We start from the raw sequence: 22,443 nt of genomic DNA, 5'->3' as shown, positions 1-22,443 counted from the left end.
GCTACTAGGGGCGGTGAGCGCGAATTACAACTGACGGCTTATTTGTGGAATCTAACGGGAGACTCAGCTAATCAACTTGACTGAAATCTTCATGACATTGTTTGATATTCCAAACGGCGTGTACTATATAGGCTTGGCTGCGTACCTACTATGTACAAATATAGTAGGTACCTACGCAGTAGAATTCGCGCGTGGAACGGAGTTTGTATCTTGTCTTATACCGTGGCTGCGTATAGTAGGTATGTAGGCAGAATAGACCGGACTTGAGTTTCATGCAGTGGTTGGTTCTTGTTGAACGGAGAGACTCAACAGAAATATATTCTGTAGTGGTCTACCTAAAGTACCTGCTGTAGCCTGTAACCTGTAACAACTAGTATTGTATGTACCTAGGGTAGCAACACTGCAGCATTGGTGTTAATGTGACACTGTGACTATGTGAGAGTATCAGATTGGTTTTGACTCTGGAGTCTACTACCTACATGTAGGTTAGTAGGTACATGTAGTGCTACAAGTACATACTACATAGGTACTTGTACATATAGGATATAGGTGGATACCTCCAGTCAGTTAGCCACTCTTTAACGCTCTTTTCCCATCCTACGATGTTGAGAGGGTCAGAATCCATTCAGTGTTGCATGTGGCCAGCAAGAGAAGCCCTGATTCGGGGCTTCAGGTATCACAAACACTACTATGTAGATACTCAGCTCACCAGCCCTACTATATAGCCATAGTGTAAATCAATCGATGTATACATATATATAGGGTTACATTTCGTATATCAATGTGTAGTAGTACTCAAGGAAGTGAATAATGTTTGGAAATGTTGAGATCAAGGTTGGTTGATACATGCTAGTACATATGTGCAACTTCAGTGTTGTACTACTAGTAGTACCTACAATTGCATCTGACTTACGTACTACATATCCTGGGTAGTAGAGAAGTAAGGTCAAGATAAGGCAGATCCCCTAGGTAATTCTGATCATATAATTGGATAAATCTTTTCGATTCAGGGTCGTGCATGCAAACACACTAGGTTAGGTACTTACTACTAACCTACTTATTTATGTAGTACTACTTGATACTTTACTTTCGTACGATACATTTGTGTACTATGTATTATGTAGTTATGTAGGTATGTACGATTCCTCAGGCTATCCAGTGCTTGCAGGGCTTGCAAGTGGCAGGGTTGTCATGCAGAGATGCCCCTCCATCCAGGTTCCAAGCTGCTTCAGCACAAATTCATGAAGAGTGCAGGTGGGGTTAATCCGCACCTAGTTGTAAAAGTTAGGTAGTAGCTCTTCTAACTTTTCTGAATTTCCTTCCCAGGACATTTGGAAATGCCTCACATCACAATTCATATTACCATCACTCTTCTCTTTTAACACAAAAGTATTATTCCCTTCGTTTCCTCTTCTCCTCTTCTCTCTCCTCAACACCAAAACTTTCCTGGCATAGTCGATATTTACTCGACTTTGTCTTGACCATAAACCCAATCCTTCTTACCTTACTACCTTGTCATCACATCACATCACACCACCTACCTTCTTGAATAATCCCACGAATATGTCTGCTTCCTCTCTCGACCACCTCGCTCTGGGGAGTCGTGTGGAATGGCTCGCGAGCCTGAACACCACCCCCTCCGGCAGCAAGAATGCTCACCGGCGATCTTCTATCATCTGCACCATTGGTCCGAAGACCAACTCGGTTGAGATGATCAACACCCTGTTAGTCCCAACGTGTTGAAAATAAGCCCCCCCTCCAGAGCTGATGTAAGATTTAGGCGAGGAGCAGGTCTCAACATCGTGCGCATGGTAAGTGTCTCTTCACCCACAACTCTCTTCTCCCCAATGTGCTAATTAGATTTTATACAGAACTTCAGCCATGGAAGTTATGAGTATCACCAGTCGGTCATTGACAACACCCGCGCCGCCGAAAAGGCACTCCCTGGTCGCCAAGTTGCCATCGCCCTAGATACCAAGGGACCCGAGATCCGCACTGGTGACACGGAACGTGGTGAAGATATCCCCATCAAATCGGGCCATGTCCTGAACATTACTACCGACGAACAATACAAGACCTCGTGCAATGCACAGAACATGTATGGAATAACCTGCTCACTTCCGCTATGTAGTCTTGCACTAATGCCCATTATAGGTACGTCGACTACGCCAACATCACTAAAGTCATCCAGCCCGGCAAGGTTATCTACGTCGATGATGGTGTACTGGCCTTCGACGTGGTCAGCATCAAGGATGATAAGACGGTTGAGGTCCGATGCCGCAACAACGGATTCATCTCCTCTCGAAAGGGTGTCAACTTGCCAGACACCGATGTCGATCTCCCGGCTCTCTCAGAGAAGGACAAGAAAGATCTCAGATTTGGAGTCCAGAACAATGTCGACATGGTCTTTGCCAGTTTCATTCGAAGGGGTGAGGATATTCGTGCAATCCGCGAGGTCTTGGGACCAGACGGCAAACACATCCAGATTATTGCCAAGGTCAGTGTTCCAATTTAGCAGTTCCTCGTTTGTCTACCCTCTCATTGCTAATCGCTTCGCTTACAGATCGAAAACCGACAAGGGTAAGCTCTTATTCCAAGTTTTTTTTTGTCGGACTTAGAAGTCCTCGGCGAAATGAAGAACCACTTCAAGCGCTTTGTAACCAGTCCATTGGGGAAGAATACTAACAAAGGTTTCAATACAGATTAAACAATTTTGATGAAATCCTTAAGGAGACCGACGGCGTCATGGTAGCTCGAGGAGACTTGGGAATTGAAATCCCTGCTTATGAGGTATTCGCCGCCCAGAAGAAGCTGATTGCGAAGTGCAACATTGCTGGCAAGCCTGTCATTTGCGCAACTCAGATGCTCGAGAGCATGATTACCAATCCTCGCCCAACTAGAGCAGAAATCAGCGATGTCGGCAACGCTGTCACTGACGGAGCTGACTGTGTCATGCTGAGTGGCGAGACCGCCAAAGGCTCATATCCAGAGCTGGCAGTCCGCGAGATGAGCAACACCTGTCTCGCGGCAGAGAATTCTATCCCTTACGTCAGTCACTACGAGGAGATGGTCTCACTGACAAAGCGTCCCACAAGCGTTGTCGAGGCTTGCGCCATGGCAGCAGTGCGAGCATCGTTGGACTTGAACGCTGGCGCTATTATCGTGCTCTCCACATCCGGAGATTCAGCCCGTCTGCTGTCCAAGTATCGCCCGGTGTGCCCCATCTTCATGGTTACTCGTAACGCATCAGCTTCGCGTTATGCTCATTTGTACCGTGGTGTTTACCCGTTCCTATTTGACGAGGCTAAGCCAGACTACGATCGCGTCAACTGGCAGGAGGATGTGGATCGCCGCATCAAGTGGGCTCTGGAGAGAGCCTTGGGCCTAGGATTGCTCACCAAGACTGATACGATTGTAGTTGTGCAGGGCTGGAGAGGTGGCATGGGCAACACAAACACGCAACGTATTGTTAAGGCTGACCCTGATTCCTTGGGTCTAGGAATGATGCACTAGATGCTATCCCTACATGGTTTATTATGGTGTCAGGTTCATGGCCGATAGTATATTAGCCTTAGTTGGTAGACATTTGGTAGTCGGTTGGCAACGAGGTAATGATTGTGAAAGAATAAAAGGATAAATTGCTAATAGATTGCATAATCCACTAACTATGTCTTTTATCCTCCATTACAGTGCATTATTACTTAGGCAATTGTGCAAAAAATGAAACACAGTTGGTTAAAGTACTACTAGTAGTAAGCTCGTAATGCGATTAAAGGAGCGATGCTCATAAGCAGCTGTGAATAGTTAGTTAGTCCAACCAATAAGAGAAAGGTAGGTCCACTTATGATCCACTTATTCTACTTACAACTGTAACTGCCCCGCGTCCACAAGGGTCTCGAAACTGTCGAACTTTTGACTCATGCGAAATTTTGGCGGGGCAATTCCAGTTTGTTCTATGTAACTTCTTACATATTACACACAACGTCGAGTCCGAGCCCACCGTTCCTTTCTCTCATACAATTAAAAACCCCTCTTCGTCGCGGTTGTCGCGGCTTTCGTCAAGATGAGCATCAGTTTCCCGCGAACAGAGGAGGACATCGTGCGCTTCTGGCGCGAGGTAGACGCTTTCCAGACTCAACTGAAGCTCACTGAGGACTGTCCGCGCTTCACCTTCTACGATGGCCCTCCTTTCGCGACTGGACTGCCTCATTATGGCCATCTTCTCACTTCCACTATCAAAGATATCATACCTCGATATTGGTCCATGAAAGGATATCACGTCGTTCGTCGCTTCGGTTGGGACACGCATGGCCTTCCCATCGAATACGAGATCGACAAGACTTTAGGTGTATCTGGCAAAGATGCTGTTATGAAGATGGGCATTGAGAAATACAATGCTGAATGTAGAGCTATTGTCATGAGGTATGCCGCCGAATGGAGACAGACTATCGAGCGCCTCGGTCGCTGGATAGATTTCGACAATGGTAAGCTTTGGTGAACGTATTGTTGCGCGCATTGAGTTAATCAGAGGACTGATGATTTATCTTGAGTTTAGACTACAAATCTATGGATGTCAAATTCATGGAATCTTGTTGGTGGGTTTTCAAAGAGCTCTTCAACAAGGACCAGGTCTACCGGGCCTACCAGATCATGCCCTTTTCGACCGCACTCTGCACTCCCCTAAGTCACATGGAATCCAAGCAAAACGAGAAGACGACTCAGGACCCAGCAGTATTAGTTGCCTTTCCCGTGAAAGGCAGGGAGAGTTCTTTGATAATCTACACGACTACGCCATGGACCCTGCCGTCTAACCTTCTCATTGCTTGCCACCCCGAATTTGAGTACATAGAGATCCTGGACGAAGCCTCCGGGAAGCAGTATATCCTCCTGGAGAACGGACTGTCAATGCTTTACAAGGACAAGAAGAAGGCAAAGTACAAGGTCCTAGGAAAGCTTAGAGGAAAAGAGATGATAGGCTGGAAGTACGAGCCTTTATTCAAATATTTCGTCGACCAGTTCGCCGATTGTTTCCAAGTTATAGGGGCCGACTACGTCGAAGCAGATGAGGGTACCGGTCTCGTGCACCAGGCTCCCGCTTTTGGTCAAGAAGATTATGACGCCGCGGTTGCTGCCGGCTTCATACATCCGGGACGCCTGCCGCCGTGCCCTGTAGATGACAAAGGTCTCTTTACGGCTGAGGTCATCGATTATGTCGGCCAACACGTCAAAACTGCCGACAAGGCCATCGTAAAGGATTTAAAGGAGACCGGTCGGCTAATAGTCGCCACCCAAGTATCTCACGTGGACAAGTTTTGTTGGCGATCTGACACACAACTCATCAGAAAGGCAGTTTCTTCTTGGTTTATCCGTGTGACTAATTCGATCCCTGATATGCTGAACAACCTCGAATCAACGACTTGGGTACCTTCATTTGTAAAGGAGAAACGATTTACGAACTGGGTTGCCAATGCGCACGACTGGAACATTGCGCGAAATCGATACTGGGGCACGCCACTCCCATTATGGGTTAGTGAGGATTACGAGGAGGTCGTTTGTGTGGGAAGTATTGCCGAGCTCAAGGAGCTCAGCGGGTATACCGGTCCTCTAGACGACATTCACCGAGACAAGATCGATGGAATTACTATTCCTTCCAAAAAGGGCAAAGGACAGCTTCGTCGAGTCGAGGAGGTCTTCGACTGCTGGTTCGAATCGGGAAGTATGCCATATGCGTCGAACCATTTCCCCTTTGAAAATAAAGAAACGTTCCAAGGCAACAACTTCCCTGCGGACTTCATCGCAGAAGGACTTGATCAAACCAGTAAGTATTACATCTCGGAGTTGAGAAGAGTCCATCTATTAGCGCTCGACTCCTTAAGTCCTCCTCTAGTGCAAACATGATTCATTCTAACCTAATCTTAGGGGGCTGGTTCTACACATTGAGTGTCTTAGGAAATAAACTTTTTGGTGTCTCGCCTTTCCGTGCAGTCATCGTCAACGGCTTAGTTCTAGCGGAAGATGGGAAGAAGATGTCCAAAAGCCTCAAGAACTACCCAGACCCCAAGACTGTTATTGATCTTTATGGCTCCGATGCGCTACGACTCTACCTTATTAACTCTCCAGTCGTCCGTGGTGAACCTTTACGGTTTAAGGAGGCAGGAGTTAAGGAGGTAGTGGCCAAAGTTCTCTTGCCATTATGGAACAGTTACCGTTTCTTCTATGAACAAGCCGCTCTCTTCAAGAAGACGACTGGCAATGACTTCATTGCCCAACTCCCAGAAACTAACAACGTTATGGATCGATGGATTCTCGCTGACTGCCAGAGCATGTTGCAGTTTATTGACCAAGAAATGGCTGGTAAGTTTAATCCCGTTGAACCCCGTCGAATCGGAACCTTCAGCTGACTCTTCAGGTTACCGCTTGTACACTGTGGTGCCTCGTCTGCTTTCAGTAATCGATAACCTGACTAATTGGTACATTCGATTCAACCGTAAGAGACTCAAGGGTGCCGCTGGTCTTGATGCCAAAGATACAAAAGCAGCCTTGGACACCCTATGCCAAGTTCTTTTCACACTTGTCCGGGCACTCGCACCATTTACCCCCTTCCTCACAGAACATATCTACAGTCTTCTACAGCCATACCTTGGTGATGCACTCTCAGAATTCACCAACTCGAAGAGTGTACATTTCCTTGCCTTCCCAACCGTACAGGAGTCGCTCTTTGACGAAGTAATTCAGAGGAAGGTGTCAGCTATGCAAAAAGTGATCCAGCTTGCAAGGACAGCCAGAGAGCGTAAAACCATTCCGTTGAAAACGCCTCTGCTCACACTTGTAGTCATTGCAGATCCACAGCAGCTCAGCGACATTGAAGAGTTGCTTACTTACGTCAAGGAGGAGCTCAATATCCGAGACGTTGTCTTGACGAATGACGAGGAAAAGTATGGCATTCAGCTGGAGGCCCGAGTTGACTGGCCTACTCTGGGCAAGAAGTTGAAGCGGGATGCGCAAGTCGTTCGTAAAGCTTTGCCGGATCTCACGCAGGAACAGCTGAGGCAGTACTTGAAGGACAAGAAGATTACTATTAAGGGGATCGAGCTTGAAGGGAGCGATATCAACATTGTTCGTGTTATAGCCAAGGAAAACCCCGACATTGTGAAGGACGAGGGTGTGCAATACGAGCCGGCGTTCTTAGAAGACATGATCATCCTTCTGGATACAGCATCGCACCCGGAACTTGTCGAAGACGGAATCGCTCGCGATGTTATGACTCGTGTGCAAAAGATGCGGAAAACGGCAGGATTAGTCCCAACTGATGACGTCCGTATGCAATATGTCATTGTGTCAAACCCCGATGGTGTTCAGTTCGACACGCTGGTATCTTCCCGACAATCCCAATTCGAGAGCACCGTACGGGGCCCGCTAGAACCCGTTCCAGCAAATGTGGAGTCGACGGAAACCGTCATACTACAAGAAGAGCACGTTTTAAGCAACCTGACAGTGCAGTTAAGACTATGCCGACTTTGATTAGAATATCGGGATTGAAGAGAGATCTATAGAGCACACTGGGTTTGATAGTTATGAATGATAAAGCAAAAAAGAGTTAAAGCGGACATCTCGCAGAGTTACTGTACCGGCTGTTGGAAAAGCCGACTTCTATAAGAAGCATTGCCTTATTAAGTAGGCGTAGCTGTCTAAAGAAATTCTACACGACGAGTACAGTTCAAGCATATGGACTTCACATGTAATTGGTGAATCCCTATTACGTCTAAGTGCCTGCTCATGCCTAATATTAGCAATACATTATGTATGTAGCACTCGTATTTCTCGGTAGGTAACGTTTAATCGTCCCAGGCAATAATTTCTCAAGATCTAATGCCCCGCCCTCTTAAGCGATACCCTTTTGGTAAAGAGCGTAGCATTGATTGAAGTGAATTAATTACAAGCACGGCATATTTTACTATGGTGTCAATGGTGTTCCTCTGACTAGGTTGGATTCAAACTTCAGCTAGCTATATTTAGTGGTATTTTAAATATATGTATGATCGATACTTTGATGAAGTTCAGAGCTATGATCTTGATTTAGAGAGAGAGCGCAGATGGGCATCGCCTTGACTATAAGGTGTAGGACGTAGGTGCACAGCACATGACTACACGAAAGAGAGATATATGAAATCATATATATGACCAAACCGTAGTGGTTGTTGAGCTTGAAACGGGCCGTGTTTGGAGGCAGACCATTTTGTACACTTGAGTGTTTCCATGAAGCGTTAAACAAAACATTAGAAAGCGCAATTGGGTTCTCTTAGACACAGGTCTTGAAAGATTGCCTGAGGTATCTTTATGAGGGTGGTGTATTGCATTGTAAGTCAGCTTGAAGTCTCATGACTGAAGATGAAATCGAATAGTTATATCAATATGACGACAAGTTGAAAGAAAAGGAGGTTTATGTATTGATGTAGATAGTTACCTACTACTAGTACCTACTACCTAGTACCTAGTAATAGGTTGCTGATACTAAACTACTAGGGCTGATAGGCGTAAAGCCTTACAGGGATGAGAATGAAGAGGGTCGTATCTTATGTAATAAATCATTTGTTTCATGTATTTCGTAGCGCAATACGATAAGTCTGGTACGAATGATTGCTATTGGTAACCTTATTAACCGTTAGAGGAAAGCTAAAAAGGAGTCGGCCGTTCCTGAATCTTACATGCAGTATGAGGAAATTACGACCTGGTGGAACCACCAGCACCATCAATGGGAATCTTGCATACATTAGGTATGTACGAAGTACTATGTAGTACGTCCTTTCTCACATTACATGTACATACACTACATACATCAATGATGCATGCGTAATACGGTAATATAGTACCTATACTACATATGTAGGAGTACCTACATGTATACTAGACACGGAGTATTAGGTACTATGTATGTTGTGAAGAGTGGAATTGTCCAATTACCTGATTAACTACTGCCCATTAACTAAGTATTCAGATATCTTTACTACACTTGTACCTAGTACGGCGCATGCCTTTCTTAGTTAATGATTTTCAACAGTAAGAACAGGGGAAACACCTTTTCGGAAGGGTTTAGCCTAGGGAAGCTAGCATATGGAGGTGAGGAATCAGGGGGGGTCCAAAAAGGTCATAGAGGCAGCAGGGCCTTATCGCATTAACTTACAGAGAGATCACATCCTCGCATACACATGATCCAAAGTATTTCTCGGGCAACGCACGAGCTTACCTGGGTCTATACCGACGCTGCACGCATGCTACCTAGTATGTTATGTTACTTATGCTACCTATTAACGACGACTCTCTATAGGTAGGCGGGATCATCAGTCAGTGTAATAGTTGCTCTTAGCGAGTGTCATAGCACGTAAAACGTGCTGTTACTACTACCTAGTCACCTACCTAGTAGCCTTGGAGCCTTGGAGGTACGAAGTAAGGTAGCAGGAAAATAAAGGGATCCGGGCAAGGAGCATGATGCCACTACCTCGGGCGACACCAACGCCAACTTCACATCTAGAATCGCCATCACCATCTTCTCCACTATACCAACTTAATAAGAGTAAGAAACAACAAAAGCAATCTTCACCACTATCGCCATTGTCTGGATTTCATAACTTATCAAACAATTCGGCAGTCTCGATAATAAACGACATCAACGATATCAGTAGCAACAGCAACAGCAGCCACAGCAATAATAATAATCATTTTCAACCCAATCGCAAAACCAATGGGATAACGGAGGAGAAAGAGGTGGACTACAAAGATGGAATAATGCAAAGTGGAAGTACAGAATTTACTTCAGATATAACAGACTCTATAAATAACGCTGTGCAGTCGGTAAGATACGGATCAGAAAACGAAGCGACGGTTCAAGGTCAACTTCCAGTTCCAGTTCCAGTTCAAGTTCAAGTTCAAGTTACGAATTCAACCGCGACCACGTTAAAGCAAACTCAAAGTGCCGCTAGTCGAAGCCAATCTGGTTCCCATTTCCATCTACAGAACCAGCAAAGCCAGCATCAGCAACACTATTCCCATCTAAGTCAAAGTCAAACTTTCAATTCCAATTTGAGCACCAATAACTCCAATAACTCCAATAATTTCAATTCTCAGCAGCATCCCCAGCAAAGTTCATTTAATTACCACTCATCTTCCAATCCTTCTAACCCTTCTAACCCTTCTAACCCTTCTAACCCTTCCAACCCTTCCAACAACCCTTCCAATCCTTCCAATCTTCCCCCGCCAAGAACTTCCTCGCTTGTACCGCCCTCTCGGAACACCCATACTAGTACCAAAATATCACCCTCCAACGTCTTCGAATCATTAAAATCTGCGACGCGAAGCCATTCACGAAATCATTCCCGAACCCATTCGCGAACTGGTAGCATTGGTGCGATTAGCGACAGCTTTCGAAACCTCAATCGCTGGTCAGAATCTACTACCTCAAGCCGAGGCTCCGATCCAAATCACAATCATAATCAACAACACGCCTTGCAATCGCCTTCGAGGAAGTTTTTCCACAAGCGACCATCTTCCAACGGTTCGAGTGTCTCGCCGAGGACACAAAAGCCTTTGTCACCACCACATCCACCGCTTTCCGCCGCGCCTCCGAATCTGCCCCCTATCGTCTCTCTCCCGCCTCTCGATACAAACCCCGAGCCCGCTATCCGTCTCGAACCTCCATCTCCCTTGTCCGGCCGCAACGATTTTACTGAACCGCAGAACCGCTCTTGGAATGACCCTTCTCGTTTGAACACGGCTACTGTAGGGAATTCTACATTACTCCCAGCAGCGCCCGTTATTCGCGACACGATGCCCGACAGGAGGAGTCACGCAAGAGGCCGCTCATCGACAGCGAGAACAAGTAACGAGTCGACTAGAGTCAGAGACCGCGGCAGCAAGTCTTCCCAGAAAGCCATGTTGTCAAAGGCTCTAGCAAAAGCAAATGCAGCAGTTCAACTGGACAATGCTCAGAACTATGGCGCCGCGAGAGAATCATATGTAGAAGCTTGCGAACTTCTACAACATGTGCTTGCAAGAACAAATGGCGAAGATGATAGGAAAAAACTAGAGGCCATTGTGAGTTTCTCTGGAGAGAAATTTGATAATCATCGGCGCGCGACTAACGATATTTGTAGCGACTTACGTATACCAGCCGAATAGATGAACTGGATGGTTTGGTACCCATAGAAGCTCAGACTGACAAGGCACTTCCCGCCCGACCGGAGAGCGTCGATGAATATGGAATTCAGTTTGACTTTGTCGATAAGGAGGCAGGAAATCCTACAGCGGGGAGAACGAGTAGAACTGAGTCGCCTGCGGCTCGTCTACGTTCGCCCAATCCGAACCAGGACAAACGTCCCCTTCAATCATCCTTCTCGAAGCCCCAGGCACGCCGAAACTTCGAGGGGGCCTCCCTTGACCTCAAAGCCCAGGGTACGGGCTACCTACCGGCTCCGTTATCACCTCGAAGGCCAACTACCCCTTCTAAGCCGCCGACCCCCGAACCCATCGTACGGCAAGATTTCTCCTGGTCCGAACCGCAAGCCGCCGAGAATAGCATGAGGGGTCACAAGCGCAACCTCAGCCACGAATCAGCATCCTGGCTAGATCCCATTGACGAATCGGGTGGTTCAGCTTCATCCTCGGTTCACTCGAGGTCCTCATCGGTAGGAGTAAGGAGGAAATATATTCGCCATCCTAGCGGCAATACCGAGGCCGAGTTTGACGCCGCCCTGGACGCCGCCGTTGAAGCTGCATACGACGAGGGTTATGAACCGATGGAATCGTATGAGATAGGTTTTGAAGGTGCCCGTGATAACAGCACTGACGTAGTGGTCAATGCGATGCGCAAAGTGGAGCTTGCAAAGGAGAGGGTCCGGCAGACTGAACGCGAAGCAGCGATAGAGCTAGCCCGAGAACGAGAGCGCCAAAGGCAGATGTCACTCGATCCAGAACCTCAGACCTTCGGTGGTGACTTCTTCGACGCCAACGATTCCGACGAAGAAGAGCGCGTTTTAGAGGAAATGACAAGGAAATATGTGATGGAAGACTTCTCTTTTAATCAACAATCCCAAGCATCGCAATCCAAGATCCCCAGAGAATCCGATTCAAGCGGCGTCACGTCTCGAACGTGGCACAGCTCAGTCGGCTCCAACGCTCCGACAGCTACGACGGTATTGTCGACAGTAACTGAGATCCCACCATCGGGACCTCTCTTCAAATCGTCACAGCCGATCCTCCCATCCTCGCCGCCTTCGCAGCAGGTGTCACCCACATCTGGAGTCCGTAATCGCCGCCTCTCCGGGCAAAATCCTAAGCAGCTCAAGATCGAAACATCGAAGCTAGGCGACCCGCCAAATATGCCTCCACCGTCCGCCTCACAGCTCAAAGCATCCAGCGGTTTCATTGCTCAACAAAGACAGGCGCTGTCAGCAACGTCGACGCGACCGGGACCCTTTTCCATGCGTGCGCCTTCATCGCCAGGCAGAAGTGCCAGCCCAGCGGAGAGGCTAGCCCCTCCGAGCCCACAAACCAATTTGGCTGCTGCTCAAGAATTGGAAGAGGTCCGGAACGGCTCTCCAGCTTCTGTAAGACCTGGGATTCGCAAGAATTTCTCGTCATCCAGCTTAAAGTCTTTGAAAACGCGCCAGTTCTCTGTCTCGCACATCGACGAGTCTGATCTCTCACCCAACACTCCTCTCACCCAAGTAATGTCGAACATCTCGGTCTCTCGCCAGCCCATGCCTGCATTGCCTACGCCGTTCGCTGCAGCCTTTCACGAGAGGATGACAGGTGGCATGGGCGGCATGCACCTTTTCGACTCGGATTTCCATGAGCCCGATTCGCAATCTCCAAACCAGGTTTATAATCATCATCACAACCCTAATCCCGACGTGCCCTTTCCTTTAGAGCCGTGTCCCTCCGATGCCATGCTTCGACCTTTCTGGCTCATGCGCGCGTTATACCAGACTCTGGCCCACCCTCGTGGTGGATATCTTAGCAACCGGCTGTTTGTTCCCCGAGATGCATGGAAGGTCAAGGGCGTAAAATTACGTGTCGTGGAAGATAAAATTGCCCAGTGTGATCTTCTAACTGCTGCGCTTCTCAAACTCGCAAGGGTGGATAGCAACGATGCAGATGCAGTTCTGGAGGAAATGCAGAGTTTCGAGAATATTCTTGAGCAGGCCCAAACTGCTCTGACGCGAAAACTTGGCAACGAGGTTGGCAGCGTGGGCATGAATGCAATGCGGGATGAGAAGGACGTCGAAATCGTACCCCCTGTTCCACGCAGTGCTAGTGTCAGCGTAAAGGGGGGAGCGTTTAGCTGGCGAAGACTAAGGAACAAGAACTCGGCCGCCAACATGACCAGCGCATACGGGGCGAAAACCAGTAGTGGTGGAGCAACCAACCCTACTATAAATGAAAGAGATACGACGAGCTCAATAGGTTCTGGCTCTATACCGAGTCTACCTATGACCATTCATCCAAGCAGTAAACCTGCGAAAAGAGACGTTGCGTCAGCTACTTTCGACGGACCGCATAGTCACTATATGGCGAGCCTAGCGCGGCTATTTGATGCTGCGCAGACGGTTGGTAAGTGCATTAAAATCCGCGCCCCCTTCTTGTTCACCATTCCCTCCATCTAACATGCCTCAGATCAAATCGCGCGCCAAGTCGACGACCCCGGCCTCCGTCATGCTGACAAGACTCAAGTCGGGCTCGAGCTATGTACCAGGCATGCGGCTGAATTCTTCGCCTTCTTTGTTTGTCGGTTTGCACTTGCTGATTTAGCAATGCTCCTTGATAAATTCGTTAAGAGGGGAAGCGAATGGGTTTTAAACTGAGAAATGGCACTATTGGAGATAGTTGTCATCCGTCCTCCCACACACACGAAGCATTTTCCGGTGAATAAGCTCATGGGATTAACGAGCGATGACGAGACGACCGTGATTCGGACAGTGCAAAGTTGTGTCATGGGAAAGCGAGGCCGTGCAGGACACTTCGAGTGATAGTGGGCTATCTCTATGGAGCGAGCCGGACAGCTTTGGGCTCAGCATACAAGAGCATTTGTAGGAGAAGTACTCGGTCTGGATCTGTTAAGAGCCAAGAGCGAGAAGGGTGACATGTAAGCGACAAGATATCTGTGTTCAACTTTCTTTAGTATATTTCGTGGCGCTGGAAAATACCCCAGTTTGTTTCACGACACAAGATACCATAGGTCATTTACTGGTTGATAGATGCTGGATGGTCCTTGTTGCGATATCCATCGAGGGGGGTAAATGGGCAGGGACCACAAAGTCATATATAGACACTCAAGAACCCGTTTAGAATTGAGTATACAGCTGGCTTAGTTAGGCCGCTACTTTAATAGTACTTTGTGCTTTTATCTACTGTTGACTCACTTGACTTGGTGCCGATTTTACTTGCTATTTGCATTCTTTGGAGTACCTATCCGGATAGTCTTTTTGATCTAAATAGGGGCTGATATATACCAACAACTCACCATCACCTGCCGCAAAGAATCAAGCCGTAGCAACCTCCACAATCGTCCTATAAAACTCCTCGGGATCATGCGCGAACCTCCCCAAAAACAGCCCATCAACCCCACCGTCCTTCAACTTGGCGAAAAGTCCCGGCCCCGCGCTCCCACCATACAGGATCCGCGTCGTGGCCCCCCCCTGCCGACCACGCACGCACTCCAGCTCGCGGATCCGGCGCGCCACGGCCACGACGTGCGACGCGGGTGCCGGCGAGGGCGCGCCGATGGCCCAGACGGGCTCGTAGGCGAGGATCACCTCGGCGGTGGGGGGCAGGTCCGGGTGTGATAGGACGGCGGAGACTTGGGGGGCGACTTCTGCCATGGCTGTCTGTGCTGCTGCCTCGTCGCTGTAGCCATCCTCGTCGCTGCTGCTTCTGCTATCCCCGCCCGCCCTCGTCCTCTCCCCGATGCAGATCAACGGGATCATGCGATTGCGCACGGCGGCGACGGCCTTCAGCGCGGCGTCGTGGTCGGTCTCGCCGAACAGCCGGCGGCGCTCGGCGTGCCCGATCTCGAGGATGCGGCACCCGACCTCGGCGAGGACGGCGGGGGAGACGCACCCCGTGTACGCGCCTGCGTCGGCGTGGTGCGCGTCCTGGGCGCCGGCGAGGAGGACGGTGTCCGGGTGGTTGTGGCTGTGGCTGTGGCTGCGCAGCTGGTCGACGACGGAGGAGAGGGTGACGTGGTCGGGGATGATGAAGATGTCGAGGGCGGAGAGTAAGGGGGGGCCAGGAGGGTGGGGGGAAGAGAGGATTGAGAGGAGCGAGCGGACGTATGCGGAGGTGCGGGAGGCGGAGAAGTACATTTTTGTGGAGACGCCTATGAGGCGGCGGCGAGGGGGGGGGGAGGAGAGGGAAGGGGAGGAGGAAGAGGAAGAGGAAGCCATTGATTGGTTGGTTGGTTGGTTGGTGCGGGATGGGATGGGATGGAATGGAATGGAATGGGATTAGGTAGGTATGTGGGTTTCGGATCCGGAGGTAAGAGAGAGAGAGAGAGGTATGTAGAGTACGTAGTAGAGAGATAAAAGATAAAGACAGAGACGGAGACGGAGAAGAGGGAATGTTGGGCTGTGAGACAATAAGAAAAGTACCTACATACATTCAATTTACATATCAGTAAACTCGGATGTCAATGTGATTATGTGAAAGACAACGAATATAGAAAAAAAAAAGGGGGGGGGGGGGGGGGGGGGGGGGGACGTCATGCAAGCACGTCTAGGCAGGTCGATCGTGCTACCCGGCGTCGCTGGCGAGATTAGCGAGCTTCGCTTTTTTTTTTTTTTTTTTTTTTATGTATGACTTTGATTACTTTTAACGGCTTTCCGTTACCGTTACCGGCAGTGTGGGATGACAGATGAGAAGGGCGGAATGAATGGATGGATGGATGGCCATGGGACAGACATGGTTATGGATCTCGGGATAGTTCCTGTTCCATGTCCATTCAAGTGGGTTAAGAGCTCCACATTGTACGTACATAGGTATCTAAGGTATATATATATTATATATAACCTAGGTTATGTAGGTAGGTACATTTGGAAGTCAGTCTATGGTATTTTTAGAATGCTGTATGTCGTGTTGCTAAGGGTGCTTTAAAGCTTTCAGTTGTTTTTGGTAGGTAGCAAGAAATACGCTACGAATTAGACTCAAAATCCAAGTCTAAGTCAAGACTACTATTTACACATTCTTTTAACCTAGGTTAGTCGAACCCCATACCCCTATACTTGTCGGTTCCTGTAATAGTGAGTTAGTCATCACTACCTACATATACAGATTTCTATTTATTTATTTAGCTATTTTGATTCTATGACAGCTGAAGCAAATGCTATCTGCTGTCAATCTAGCTCTAGAATACGTCGTAATCTATGCTTTCATTAGAATACCTAGCTGCCACGCGAGGCGGCATCCCGTAACGTATAAACGTTCGGCCCCCTAGGCAAAATGGGTATATAGACCCCATGCAAATAACAATGCTTGCTCACTTGGTGCCCTCGAATACCTATTCATACGTTATGCCACTCCAACTTATAACGCTTTCTCCAGGTCTTTGATAACTTCTACCTTGGCCGCACTCGCGCTCTTCTCGTCAAACACGTATCCAAGCCATTCCTTGGCCAGTCTGCGCGCCAGTTCCAAGCCAATAACTCGTTCTCCCATGCAGAGCACTTGAGCATGGTTGCTCAACACAGCTCGCTCAACTGAGAAGCTGTCGTGAGCAGTCACGGCTCGGACTCCCTTGATCTTGTTCGCCGCGATTGCGACTCCTAGACCTGTGCCGCAGATGAGCAGTGCTCTGTCAACCTTGCCATCGGCGACGAGCTGTGCTGCTTCTGCCGCTCGGTGTGGATATGCTGTCTTGTCATCTGCCGAAAGACTGCCGACATCTACTACAGACTCTACTCGAGGGTCTTTCTCCAAGTCTTCCTTGATCTTGTTTTTGTATCCGACACCGGCGTCCTATACGAAGGTGTTGTCAGCAGTGGAGGAGGACAAAGGTTCGAGTGGAATGACGAGCGGGTAAGCTAAGGGCGGTAAAGAGGAAGGATGACTTACATCAGCTCCGATAGCAATCTTCCACTTGGGCTCAGCCATCGTGAGAGTTATTTATACGGGTGGAGGAAAAGTGAAGTGAGGTTTAATGAGATAATGAGGACTTGAGACTTAGGTAGGACACAGAAGGATATCTGCCAGCACAGTTTTCATCACCTTACAAGTTGACATGTAAAAGAAGGAGGAAGAAGGAGGCGTTATGAAACATAAGTATTAAATAATAAATAATAATAAAAAGTAAAAGACAAGACAAGACAAGAAAAGGAAAGAAAAGAGAAGAGAAGAAAAGAGAAGAAAAGAAAAGCTCAAGGTCAGTTTGCTGCATAGTACCTGCCTGTCAGTGCCTCCGTACTACCAGTCTACCACTCATCCATACTCCTCGGTACATTTAGTACATTCAGTACATTCAGCATAGCACACTCATTCATTCCTTCCCCCCTTTGAAGACTACATACATATGTACTAGGTGAGGTTGCTTCTTTCCTTTCTTTGTTGAAGTGGGGTGTATGTACTGTACCATGTAAGGTATGTGGTAAGGTATGTGGTACAACAAAGTATAGCCTATCGGATTACCGGATTGGGCAATCCGATGGCAAATATCACAACAATTTAACCCTTCAAGTTCAATTGACAGCACTTACAAGTTACATCACTTACATGATATGTACTGCCTACAATATACATGACATTGTACATAATACATAATGATACTAGGTATGTACAGTATGAACTCCAATGGACTCCAAGGAACTCCAATAATAGTTCGCTGTTTTCTACTCTCAATGTCTCTCTCCCTTTCCCTCCCCGGCATCGCTATTCGCTATTTGTCGTACCCATCTCCTTCACCCCCTCCTTCGGTAATCATACGGACAGCAAAAAAAACAGGCCTGTCACGTATACCGATATACCACTATACCACTATACCACTATACCCAAATAGCCCCGTGGGGAAAGGGTCTGGAAGGCTAAATGACATGGCGATTTACGAAATTATGATCGAGGCCAAGTAATTTCGGGACTGGGTGCTCTATGTCACCAACGCTACCATGTGTGATCACGAGCCTCGACGACTAGGGAAGATGGATTGATGGGTCAAAAGGATGTGGTGTTGCCTGATATGGTAACCCCTTGGTTTCGGTTTCCACGATCCTCTTCTTTCATGTAATAGTACCCAGATAGTACCCAGAACTATCTGAGGAACCGCTTTTCGACACATGCCTGCATACATACCTATCTACATATTTGCATACCTACCTTTGTTCTCCGTGATAGAAATTGTCTATTGTCTGTAGCTCCCTCTGACTCCTTGATTCCCTCATTCTTTCGACTCGTACAAGCACCCACACCCACACCCACACATATACACATATATACACACACATAATTATCCCTTAACCAGCCAGCTACCTCTTTACCCGACCCTCCATCATCATACATCCTACATCATACATCATAACAATCAAAAGTTTGTTTTTGATATGTCCTCCCGTCACATTTTCGAGTCCTCAGATGGGCTCGTCACCAAATGCATTAGAGGACTCATCGCTTATAACCCTTCGCTTAGTCTGGATGAAGCCAACAGAGTGGTCTTCGACACAGCGTATAACAAATCCAATGTTTCCATAGTCAGTGGCGGCGGCTCTGGCCACGAACCTGCGTGGTCCGGCTATGTCGGTCAGAACCTGCTCGCCGCCTCCGTCGCCGGCGATATCTTCGCCTCGCCCAGCACCAAGCAGATCCTGGCCGCAATCGACGCCGTGCCGTCGGAGAAAGGCACGATCATGGTCGTCACCAACTACACGGGCGACTGTTTGCACTTTGGCCTAGCCAACCAAAAGGCCATTGCCAAGGGCCACAAGTGCAGGATGATCATGTGTGGAGACGACGTCTCTGTTGGCCGAAAGGGCAGTCTCGTTGGTCGCCGTGGCCTTGCTGGCCAACTCGGCGTGCTTAAGGTCATGGGCGGCGCGGCCGGTGCTGGCGGTTCTCTAGACCAAGTGTATGACCTAGGTGTCGCGTTCTCTCAGCAGATTGTTTCCATCGCGGCAACGCTCGACCACTGCCACGTGCCTGGACGGGCGGAACACGCGATGCTAGGCATTAACGAGCTAGAAATCGGCACGGGCCCGCACAACGAGCCAGGGTACCAGAAGTTGTCACCCAAACCGTCGGCTCAGGAGCTCGTGAAGCAGATCTTGACGTACCTCCTCGACGAGACGGACCCGGAGCGAGGGTACGTCAGGTTCAAGGAGGGCGACGAGGCAATCCTACTTGTGAGCAACTTTGGCGGCATGTCGTGGCTGGAAATGGGAGCGCTGGTAGACGAGCTTCTGGAGCAGCTTGCGGCCAATTGGAAGCTCGCACCTGTGCGCTTAAGTCACGGGTTCCTAGAGACGTCGCTCAACGCGCCAGCCTTTTCCGTCTCCATCGTTAACGTGACGGCGGCAGCGGCCAACTGTTCCTACAGTGCCGAGGACATTAAAGGCTTCTTTGATGTGCGGACCAACACGCATTGGGAGTCTATGACAGGGTCGCAAGCGGTGCGGCGCAACAGACAGGAGCAGTTCGTGCAGCCGACGGTAGAGCCACGCGAGGTCATTGAAGAGGGCAAGGACCTGCGGATCGACCCGGCGAGGCTTGACCGGATGCTGCGCAGCGCGTGCGCGGCATTGGTGAAGGCGGAGCCGGACCTGACAAAGTGGGACACGGTGATGGGAGATGGCGACTGCGGCGAGACGCTGAAGACTGGAGCGAACTGCCTGGTAGCGGCGCTGGACGCTAAGAACCTGGCGGCGCAAGGGTCCGTGTTCGCAGTGCTGCAAGAGCTGGAGGAGATTGTGGAGGGAAAGATGGGCGGCACGCTGGGCGGTATCCTAGGCATCTTCTTCGTGTCGATGCGAACGGCGCTCCAGGACAACCTGGCGCTGGCTCAGAGCGAAGGGCTGCCGAAGTTGTGGGCTACGGCGGTGCGCACGGCGCTGGATACCTTGCGCCAGTTCACGCCGGCCCAGGTTGGCGACCGCACGGTGATGGACACGTTGATCCCATTTGCCGATGGCTTACGGTCGGGACAGTTTAAAGACGGCGTGGATGCCGCAGTCAAGGGCGCACAGCTAACCAGAACTCTGGAGCCGAAGCTGGGTAGGGCGACGTATATTAATGCGGATAGCAGTAAGGGTCTACCCCCAGACCCGGGTGCTTGGGGTGCGATGGTAGCTATACAGGGCTTACAGGAAGGATTATAAATTGGGTATATACGATTTTCATATAGTAGGTACGGTAGGGTACATATCTAACCTAGTGTAGTCATTAGGTAGGACTGGGAACCTAGGTAAACTAATTGGTATGGTATATGTGGTACATCGTGAGATTTATGTGGTGGTGTTGTCCAAGATAGTATAGTACTATGTAATAAACATGTAATAGAAGTAAAAGTGAATAGCTGAGACGTTTCCTGTAAGATTTATGTATTATACATGATATTATGTACCCAACATCGAACGCTATGTATACAGTTGTATACTACTACAGGTATAAGTACCTATGTGCATGTATATGTTCAATATGCCTGCTTATCAGCACATCGTGCATGCATATAGCGTGTATCTACCAACCACTATATAAGACCTTATAGGGTAGACATGCATGTAAAGGCGGCATACACACACCCAACTTACGCCTTGCCCGCGCTACCCAGCCAGTGCATGTACTGCTCGATAGCGGCCTGCATCCTGTCGGTGCCCGCCTCGATGACGCTCGTCAGCGGCTTCCCGCGCATCTCCTCCTGCACCGCCGCGTAGTGCTTGTTCATCCCCTTGTTGATGTTGACCTTGGACACGCCCGCCCTGATGCACCGACTAAAAATCGCCTCGTCGAACGGGTCCGCCCCGTGCAGCACCAGCCGCACCCGGTCCCCCACCGCCGCGTTGATCGCCTCCAGGCGCGAGTACTCGAGCTGGATCCCCCGCGGGCCGTACTCCCCGTGCACGTTGCCGAAGGCGGGGGCCAGCATCTCGATGCCGGTTGCGACGAACTCCTCTGCTTGCTCGGGGGTTGTGAGCACGGCCTCGAGGTCCGCGGTCTCGGCGACCCCGTCCTCGCCCCCCTCGATCCGCCCCGGCTCCGCCTCGGCGGCTATCCCGCGCTCGTGGCAGTACGCGACCAGCTCCCTCGTCAGCGCGAGGTTCTCCTCCTTCTCGTAGTGGCTCATGTCGCACATGATGCTATCGAAGGCCCCGTCGATGTCCGCGGCGCGCCGCACGAGCTCGGGGGTCTGCGCGTGGTCGAGGTGCAGGCTCACGGGCACGGAGGCCGAGTGCGCGGCGTCGGCGGCGGCGCGCACGAGGGAGGTGCCGGCGTAGGTCAGGGCCCAGGGGAAGAGGAGGATCATGGCGGGGGAGCGGGCGGACTCGGCGGCGCGCACGGTCGCGATGATGGACTCGATGTTGTAGCAGCACATTCCGGGGACGGCGTATCCTGAGGCGAGGGCGGCGTTGAGGATGGCCATGGAGCGGTTTTGGGAGAGGGGGGGGCGGGCCATTTTGGGGGTTGAAGTAGGTAGGTAAGGGGTTTAGTGAAGTGTGTTTTTGATTGTCAATGGGTTGGAGTGTGAGAATTGGTATTGTAGAATAGTAGTAAGTATAATATAATCCAGTTTCTATATAGTATTATAGGTTATAATAAGTCCAATGATCATGTATATTCTCAAGTCTTGGTTTTTAAGAAAAAAAAAAGGAGTCAACAGTTACAAGCTTCTATACTCAAGCGGTTATTGCTGTAGCTATATCCCCCCACCTTCCACTAACATGGATATCACCTCAAAGAAATTTAAACGATGACATCGGAATGCACTCCAGTTGTATAGAACAATGAAGTGGATCCAGTCTTAACGTGGGGTTACAGCTATATACTCGCTACCTTACCTTACCTTACCTACTCCAACTTACACAGTACCCTAAGGTATGTATGTCTCTAGGTATTATTACATTGCCGGAGTTGAAGGCGGGGGAGTGTTTCCATGTTCCATTTCAGCCTTTAGTCTAACTACTTCTTATTTCCCTTACCTATGCCCCCCCCTTTTGTTTCTCTATTTCTTCCCCCCCATATAGTGCCTATACTCCACCCTGTCTCGTGGTCTTTCATTGTTGCCTGTACCGAGATTGCTCGGTTCATAGTAATACCGACACTCACATTTCTTTCATATTCTTACTATATGTATTGAGGTCATATGTCATATGTCACATATACTAAGTACTTATTTGGGTACATTCTGTTGTCCCCTCCCGTCCGGGCCGTAGTCGGCAACATGGAGACATCATGGACTTCAGCCGTTACATATTCTATTTT

General features: G+C 49.1%; 7 protein-coding genes across 7 annotated transcripts; 4 read left to right on the top strand and 3 right to left on the bottom strand.

The window, feature by feature from the left end:
- Positions 1 to 1,009: 1,009 nt before the first annotated feature.
- Positions 1,010 to 3,665, top strand: GGS25DRAFT_497806 (pyruvate kinase). The gene is made up of 6 exons (XM_049261648.1): positions 1,010 to 1,724; positions 1,781 to 1,811; positions 1,872 to 2,098; positions 2,155 to 2,497; positions 2,564 to 2,580; positions 2,703 to 3,665. Exons 1-6 carry the CDS (start codon positions 1,564 to 1,566, stop codon positions 3,511 to 3,513), a joined length of 1,590 nt encoding a protein of 529 aa, XP_049114396.1. The 5' UTR covers positions 1,010 to 1,563; the 3' UTR covers positions 3,514 to 3,665.
- A 165-nt stretch (positions 3,666 to 3,830) lies between these two features.
- GGS25DRAFT_497803 (isoleucyl-tRNA synthetase) lies at positions 3,831 to 7,846 on the top strand. Its single transcript, XM_049261647.1, has 4 exons — positions 3,831 to 4,484; positions 4,556 to 5,818; positions 5,920 to 6,354; positions 6,410 to 7,846. The coding sequence occupies exons 1-4, from the start codon at positions 4,064 to 4,066 to the stop codon at positions 7,519 to 7,521; spliced, it is 3,231 nt and encodes a 1,076-aa protein (XP_049114395.1). The 5' UTR covers positions 3,831 to 4,063; the 3' UTR covers positions 7,522 to 7,846.
- A 3,080-nt stretch (positions 7,847 to 10,926) lies between these two features.
- On the top strand, positions 10,927 to 13,856 carry GGS25DRAFT_514971 (uncharacterized protein; the record flags this gene model as incomplete). Its single annotated transcript, XM_049263036.1, has 3 exons — positions 10,927 to 11,088; positions 11,148 to 13,605; positions 13,669 to 13,856. The coding sequence occupies 3 exons, from the start codon at positions 10,927 to 10,929 to the stop codon at positions 13,854 to 13,856; spliced, it is 2,808 nt and encodes a 935-aa protein (XP_049114394.1).
- Positions 13,857 to 14,404: 548 nt separating this feature from the next.
- On the bottom strand, positions 14,405 to 15,729 carry GGS25DRAFT_353927 (mitochondrial triosephosphate isomerase). The gene has a single exon (XM_049258072.1). It carries the CDS (start codon positions 15,435 to 15,437, stop codon positions 14,535 to 14,537), a length of 903 nt encoding a protein of 300 aa, XP_049114393.1. The 5' UTR covers positions 15,438 to 15,729; the 3' UTR covers positions 14,405 to 14,534.
- A 577-nt stretch (positions 15,730 to 16,306) lies between these two features.
- GGS25DRAFT_497796 (ribose-5-phosphate isomerase B) lies at positions 16,307 to 17,599 on the bottom strand. Its single transcript, XM_049261646.1, has 2 exons — positions 17,101 to 17,599; positions 16,307 to 17,004 (listed from the first exon to the last, which is right to left on the bottom strand). The coding sequence occupies exons 1-2, from the start codon at positions 17,137 to 17,139 to the stop codon at positions 16,573 to 16,575; spliced, it is 471 nt and encodes a 156-aa protein (XP_049114392.1). The 5' UTR covers positions 17,140 to 17,599; the 3' UTR covers positions 16,307 to 16,572.
- An 851-nt stretch (positions 17,600 to 18,450) lies between these two features.
- On the top strand, positions 18,451 to 20,556 carry GGS25DRAFT_353857 (glycerone kinase). Its single transcript, XM_049258069.1, has one exon. The coding sequence runs from the start codon at positions 18,576 to 18,578 to the stop codon at positions 20,340 to 20,342; it is 1,767 nt and encodes a 588-aa protein (XP_049114391.1). The 5' UTR covers positions 18,451 to 18,575; the 3' UTR covers positions 20,343 to 20,556.
- Positions 20,535 to 21,983, bottom strand: GGS25DRAFT_497793 (aldolase). Its single transcript, XM_049261645.1, has one exon. The coding sequence runs from the start codon at positions 21,635 to 21,637 to the stop codon at positions 20,771 to 20,773; it is 867 nt and encodes a 288-aa protein (XP_049114390.1). The 5' UTR covers positions 21,638 to 21,983; the 3' UTR covers positions 20,535 to 20,770.
- Between the last annotated feature and the right edge of the window lie 460 nt (positions 21,984 to 22,443).

This window comes from Hypoxylon fragiforme (genome assembly GCF_022984875.1).
Source record: "Hypoxylon fragiforme strain CBS 206.31 chromosome Unknown GGS25scaffold_7, whole genome shotgun sequence".
NCBI classification, from domain to species: Eukaryota; Fungi; Ascomycota; class Sordariomycetes; order Xylariales; family Hypoxylaceae; genus Hypoxylon; species Hypoxylon fragiforme.
This window is presented reverse-complemented; position numbering and strand designations above follow the sequence as displayed.